The sequence below is a fragment of the Montipora foliosa genome, chromosome 10, assembly GCF_036669935.1.
Source record: "Montipora foliosa isolate CH-2021 chromosome 10, ASM3666993v2, whole genome shotgun sequence".
NCBI classification, from domain to species: domain Eukaryota; kingdom Metazoa; phylum Cnidaria; class Anthozoa; order Scleractinia; family Acroporidae; genus Montipora; species Montipora foliosa.
The window spans coordinates 35503878-35511377 of NC_090878.1; the positions used below are offsets into that span (position 1 = coordinate 35503878).

Consider the following 7500-nt stretch of genomic DNA (forward strand, 5'->3'; position numbering starts at 1 on the left):
GAACTTTCCTAACTGTAAATCCTTTAAGACTAGACATATCACAAATTTAGTTGCTAGGAGAGCATTTTAATCACAAACGAAACGTGAAGAACAAGAAGCCACGCATACTTGATCAAAGTGTGCAAATTAATGACGCGGACCAAGATAAAATACTGTTATCCAAATAGTTGAATTGAATTCTCTATTGGTTTAAAATAACTGGTTATTAATTCCGGCGAGGTTTAGGGTTGTGAAGGGAAAGTAAATATATGAGGCTCTTGTCTTGCTTAGCATTAAGTGAGACTTCAAAGCGAGGAGACATTCCGTAATCGGAATACTAATGGCTGAATTGTTCAATGTTATCTTACTCGTCTTTTGCTTCACGACAACCTCCATTCGGAATCTAACCGGATAAGAAAAGTGAAACTTAGTCTACTCATATGTGATTTACTTACTTACTTTCTCGAAGTAGAAGCAGAAATAGAAAGCGGGATAGTTCGATCAAGCAATAAACAATTAACTAGACCCAGTAGTAAGGGAACTAGACGCTACGTGAGCGTAATCTGGGTTACCTGTGGTACATGATACACAAAAACAGAGGGCACTGAGTTGGGTGATATTGAAGGGGCGGCAAATGGATTTTCCCAGGAGTAATTCTGGATGGGCCAACCCCGAAAATAACACAACAAAAAAGCCTAGGAATCCAATAGGTACTCCTGGTAACTCCTACAATAGAAGAAGCAGACGTGTGGATCGAGCTCGTATGCGCAATTATTTAATCATTCCCAGAACTGCTCAGTCAGGAAGCGAAACACTTCTTACTCTTGTTTCATTTGCTCAGAAACGAAACGTATTTATCTTAACTTCAGGTTAAGATGTCTACACAGTTTGCTTTCGAGTAATTCGAGATTTGTCTTCTTTTCGGCAAAAGTTACGACTATTTTAGTGAAGAGAATGCATGTTTTATCAACTATCATAGTTTTAACTGCGTCTAAAAACCAAACCAGACAAGTAGTCAAAATTTTCCGCCACCGTTTTTTAAAGTCTTTTTGGCCTCCCGCTCAAATCCAGACGGAAACGAAGTTGATTAGGGAACGGCTGTGTGATCTTCTTACGACTACAAAACTCCAGCGATAAAATTCAAACACGCTTTATTCTGCATTCAACTGCCTATGACGGCGCGAACTCAACCCATGCGGTGAAAGCGAAAAGCGGTTAAGACTAGAAAACAAACAGATACAAAAATTACTTAGTAAAATGAACTAATCGTAAACAGAAACTCGACGAAAAGATACACTTACATTTGTTAGGAGCTGGTAACTGAATATTGACTCCTTGAAGCGAAGAAAGTAGCAAACTGCAGAAAGCGAAACTACAAGAACTACTCACAAGCGAAAATGACTGATCGAGAACCCTAGAAATGACTAAATTAAGCCTTAAATACCTCTAAGAGAACGAATAAATTAAGCACTAAATTCCTAATTAAAAGACTGACAACTGCATTCCTAAGAGAGGAATGCAACCCCGCTAATGAGTAGGCGTTTGGATCTAACACGCTGCACTTTGTGAAATAGCGCGCTATATTTGGAAAAACTGACTTTTTTATGTGAAGGAATATATGTTCGTAATCTACAATTTTAAGCTTTCAGAAAATATATACTTTACCGGGATTTTGCGTCAAACGTCCGACCGTAAAGCGGCGCCAAACAATGACGGTCATCTGGGGTACACTGATACCTTAAAACTCTACCACTACGACAGACATTAGGTCTTACTAAAGCTAAACTTGGTTGAAAGCCTGTCATTAAAAGGCAGGTAGAAATATTTCGCAACTCTTGGATGCATAATAGAGTGATACTAAGTTCCTGACTAAAAAATTGTTGCGGCCTAATTTTCTATTTTAATTTTAAAAGAAAGACAGCTCAAACGTTATCTCACATGTTTGATTTGAATCTTCTGGCAAAAGCTGTGATGAACTTTCAATCCTCACTGATGTCTGACTTAAACCCTTTGTATCTGAGCGAGATTTTGTACAGCGCACACACTCAGGGGCACCCAACGAATCTGTTCCTCACATTATCTGTTCCCCAGAGAAATCTTGCTGGCTGGCAAAAATACAGGTGTTTCGATGAGCTGGCTGGGAAATTTTGTTATTGATAGAGGTTTTGCCTGGGAATTACTGACTTTTTCTAGCATTTCAACCTGAGCTGGCTGTAGAAAATCTGAAGACTGAGGACGACTAAAAAAAAAAAAAAAAAAAAAAAAAAAAAAGAACCCCTTCCCTCTCCCAGAGAATAGTCATAAACATACAATGGCTGGTCAGAGTGATTGCGCTTGCGGAAAAAACCTGTTTTGTCCCGGTTTTGTCGCTTTTGTTCGATCGTTTTGGATCGAGGGATTTGAAAGCGCTCGGAATTCCTGGCTGGGAAATAAATTTGATTTGCTGGCTGGGAAACCAACCAATTTTATCTAGCTGGCTGGAAAATTTCTTGTGTGTCTTGCTGGGAAAAAGGAACAGATAATGTTTTCCCAGCAACACTGAAAAACACCTGAAAATGCCTTAATAACATTTATTTTCATTAACTGGGGTATAATAATACATTTTACAACAAATTGGTCGTTGGGTGCCCCTGCACACTTCCAAACGAACGAACAACTTCTTTCTTGTCAATGAAATGCGAAGGTTCGTTTACACTGTATTCACGTACACTCTGGAAAGGCTAATTAGCAACACACTAATTCAGGAATCAGGGTGGAACTCCTACCACTACTTATACCACAGCCCTTAAGTGTTACTCAAGCTATACACGGGCGAGAGCATGTCATTAAAAGGCCAGCAGAAATATTCCGCAGTTCCTGGAATACATAACAGAGTATAAGCTAATAATAGTAGTTTTTCCAACATTCATTTTAAAAAATGAGAAATCTTGATGTCATTTCACTTGACTGTATTTGTATTTATGTGATAACAGCGTTAATGAAAAACAAGTTCTACTAGAGAAATAGTTAAGACTGACTGTTTAAGGGCATGGAAGAGAACCTTTCTTGGCCCCAGAATTGATCCCTGTCCACATTATTTCTCCGGGCCTCCATTGTGGGTTTTGTATACAGGGTCTGGGATCAAATCTAAAGGCTTTACCCATTCTAGATACGTCAAATGTAAAAGGCTTTTTACATGTTTGTAAAATTCCAGTTAAAGCAGTGACTTCCTTGGCGTTATCGTTACTGTACTTCCAAAATCTCTGCATTAATTCTGGCGAGCTTCCATGAATGCCCATGAAGGAGTCGCACGCGTTGGTCAACTTTTCAAACATCTTCACTTTCTCTGGTCCTTTAGTGTGATGAAGCCTTTGGTCGTCAAAATGAATTAAATTGTCGCTTTTATTAAAGACGCTGTTAATCCAAATAGGAAGTTGCTGATCCGCGTGTGGATGACAAAGGATTCGCTGAGGGTCTTGAGACAAAAAGCGCACAATGACGTCATTAGTAAATAGCGTCCAAGCCTCGTCCATATAAATGAGACCTGTATCACAGTGATACCGGCCCCAGCTTAATATCTTGGTAGGCCTGTGGCGTAACTCAAATTTGAGCCTCTCAAGGCACAGGAAATAGTCATCATCTAGTCGGAGGAAATACGTGAATTTGTACTTGACCGCAGCCCACATCATTTGGTAGAGATATCGAAGGCCAAACGTTCTGCCGCCAACAACTGGTTGAAATTCTATGTCTTTGTAAATGCTTTTTTCATTGGCAAGGTTCGCTTTATCCTGTTTGGGTATTTGAATGCCGTCAGTGAAAAACTTGCACCGCACCTAAAACAGAGTACGGAATCAATAAAAGCGAAAGTTCGCCTTATGCATAATGCGTTTATAGCCCATCTTTTAGGGCGTAGCCTCTTATTAAACTCTGGCGCGCATTTAAGACGCACCGTCATAAAGTAATTACCATTTATTCCTCATCTTTAGTTGCCATGATTATACTTTAACTATGTCTTCTGTATGGTGTGCTGCTCGCATAAACTATTTCTATTTTTGCGCCCGACTTTTTGTGCCTTTGTCGCATGTCAATATAGTACACCTCTGGTTTGAACACAATTGCATAATCACAAATGCAAAGGAGAAGAAATTGAACCTTCGACGTGCCATTTTGCTATAATTGCGTTGACCGACCATGTGTCACGCTTGCTTGAACTTGGCTTGTTATCGGAAGGCACATTCGAAGTATTTTCCAAAGCTCAGTCTAAAGCTGGACAGAAAGTTGTTATACAGTCGGTCAAGTTCTCTTATATATCATCCAATTCCCGAGCATACTACAGCGTGGGAAAATGCACTTTGGTTTCAAAATCTCTTAAATTACGCAGTGTCCTGAGAATGTTTGATCAAGTCTGCACGTACGCTGGGCGGTCATTATTTGTTTTGAATCGGGAGCTTAGGCAGGCACATTTTTTTAAACGGGCAGGGTACATTTCGCGTGCCAGGACAGTTATGTCGCCCAGATCTTTATACTAGTTAAAACTCATGAAGGAAGAGAGAGAAGTGTTGATCAGGGCTTTGACTGGTAACTGGTACAACTTAAAATGCAGTGGTGGACGAACCTTATCGGGTCAAACTTTTAGAGGTACAAGCTCTTAAGCCACCTTATTTTCCAGTCAAGAAATACTAACCTCTCCGTGACATTTCGTCCACCATGTCTGCCTTATTGCATCTCTCCTCTCTTGTCTTGAAGGCGCCGTAGATACAATAATAAGAAGGAAGATGGTTTGTTTTGTCTCGAGCTCTTTCAAATCACTGAATTCCGTTGTTGAAAACATACAATCGCTTCTACTGGGCTTTACATGCGTCAAGTTAGCGAACATGTTCACAAGTGGTTGAAGGTGTGTGAATCTTAGTTGTGGCAGGAGACCACCACTATCATGGGCTCCTGGTTGCGGTGCTTTGATGAACAACCTCTGGAGAGTTCCAGAAACGGAGAGGTCGCTACCAAAATTCAACAGCGCAGACAACGCGAGAGCGGAGAGAAATACCCAAAGGATAGCGCAACTCTGTCTAGTTGAGCAAATTTTCTTTCTGCGAAGTATAAACATTGTTACGCTGGCCAGTCTAGAGACAAGAGAGACAAAAAAAAGCATTTAATAACGCATCGATATCCCGTGTATTTTCAAGGAGGTAGTCAACAAAAGAAGAAACAATCAAGGGTTTTGAGATTGGGTATTTTGAATTTCACAGTAAGCGATCCATAAATTAACTTTCTGTTGAAGAATATTTGTTGCTCTTAACTGCAATAAGGCCATTTGACAGCTATTATCTTAGGGCATCCAAACAAATTTATTTTCAAAACCTCTGTTTTCTGTTTCATGAACAATGAAGGTATTCAAGAATTTTTGGTTCTGACTAGCGTTTCCTCGTCTTTTTTGACCGTCCTCTCTAGACCATAGAAAACGGATATATGAGAACATCCTTATTCACCATTTATATGAACCGCGCCTTCGGCGAATAATTGTTAATTATATTGATCGTTCATTAATTGCTCACCGATTGGTTCGGGAACTTTATGACCATAAACAGTTTTATAAACACTAGTGGCGGCCATTTTAACAATTCTTTGATTAAGTGGAGACAACAGGCTTAATTGTCTAAGTGAAGGGGTAGTTTCTAAAGAAACTGTGATGCTGCGTCGGTGGGGAAGTAGTATACAAAAATTTGGTTTTATAAACGGAGTTGATAATGTCAATTGGCCACCGTACAGAGATTCTAAAAGCCGACGTTTCGAGCGTTAGTCCTTCGTCAGAACCAATCGAGGGATTATGGGTTACGTGTAGTTTTTATAGTAGAGTAGGAGCTACGCTATTGGTGGTAACATGGCAACGTGAAAAATAGGAATATATTAGTTAAATGAAAAGCGTTCGTTAATACCGTGAGGATTAAGGGTGCCGATTTGAAGATGATTTTTTTTTCCAGATTCTTGCGGCTTTCCGTCGTACCTAGATGTAGGGAAAGGCCGCAAATAGCCATGTGTTTTTTGGAGTGGTTAGGCAGATTAAAATGGCGAGCGACTTGCTTAGATGCATCCTTGTCATTCTTCTCAACATCGCGAAGGTGTTCGCGGAATCGGTAACGTAGTCGTCTAGCTGTCTCACCATTGTATAATTTATTGCATAACGTACAGGTTATGCAATAAATGGCATTTGCGGAGGTACATGTCAACTGATTGATGATCTTAACAGATCGCTTAGGTCCCGATATCTTGTTAGTGTTAACAATGAAAAGACAAGTTTTGCATCGTGAGCGCGCGCATTTGAAAGTGCCGGGTTGCTCGTTGGTTTTGAGCGCGCTTCTAACTAAAAAGTTGCCTACGTTTTTGTCGCGTTTGAATGAAATAAGTGGAGGTTGTGAAAAGATTCTACCAGTCTCGGGATCATTTTGGAGTAATTTAAAATTACTAAGTGATTATGAGGATGGAAAGTGAGGGTGAATGGAATTCTGTCATTCTTATCTTTTTGTGACGTTTGTAGTGATGACTGTCGATCAAATTGTTGGGCGCGATGATGGCCCGCTTTGACCACAGAGACAGGATAGCCACGTTTTTCGAAGAACTGGCACATCTCCTCTGATTTGCTGGAAAAATCGGAGTCATCACTACATAGACATCGAAGTCTAAGAAATTGAGAATAAGGAATGGAGTTCTTGACATGTGATGGATGTGACGATGAATACAACAAATAACATTGCCCACTGAGGTTGATCACGTAAGATAAACAATGTTTGATAAAATTGAGAATTCTTCAAGTCTCCTCCAATTTTAACAACTAGTAGTAATCTCGGATTATTACTGTCGCTTTGGAAGCAAAGGTGAAGCGTAAAGGCAAGGTAATAATCTTATGGGGTCGAAGTTTGAGGATACGAGCATGTACTTCTTGAGATGGTTGCCATAAGCGCCGATTACTATGACTCGTGTGACAGGATTGAAATACTTTTCCTTTTGCGAGAAACAATTTGCCTTACAACGAACGCAAAGCAATCAGAGAGTTGACAAACAACCCTGAAATAAACATCAAAAAGGCGGCCAAAGGAACAAAAACAGTTATTATGAGCTAGCATGATTAAATTAAAGAAGGTCAGAACTAACTTGACGACCTTGACAATTATAGCGGAGCTCCGCGCGCTGATCACCATAATTAAGAAAATATGGCAACCCAAACAAAGGAGACTAATGTCACGCATGCGCATTATCAATGGCAGATTCAATTTTATTTGCATTGTGATTGGTTGAAAACCTTCGAGACAGTCTTAGAACGCGGGAAGAAAAGATGTCTACGCTGTCGCTAGTTGTAGTTTTTATTGCATTCACTTTCAATGCTATCAATGCACTTGTGGTACAAATACCGAAAGAAGATGGACAAAAGCTAGAAAGACCTCGGCAATTCCTTCTACTTGGGAAAGTCCTTTATCTCTGATGAAACGAAACATGCTTAGATCGGCTGTTTTAGAATGATGCGATGTGCTCAGACTTGTCAAAGAATTG

At 40.0% G+C, this 7500-nt stretch overlaps 1 protein-coding gene across 1 annotated transcript in view; it reads right to left on the minus strand.

Annotated features, from left to right (window-relative positions):
• Positions 1-1561: 1561 nt before the first annotated feature.
• The window catches only part of LOC137973380 (uncharacterized), a 10851-nt gene continuing 4912 nt past the window's right edge, over positions 1562-7500 (minus strand). The window contains exons 2-3 of the mRNA XM_068820177.1: positions 4643-5078; positions 1562-3791 (exon numbers count right to left, since the gene is read on the minus strand). Of these exons, the coding sequence (XP_068676278.1) occupies positions 3000-3791; positions 4643-5062 (1212 nt within the window). The 5' untranslated portion in view covers positions 5063-5078 and the 3' untranslated portion in view covers positions 1562-2999. The remainder of the gene's footprint in view (positions 3792-4642; positions 5079-7500) is intronic.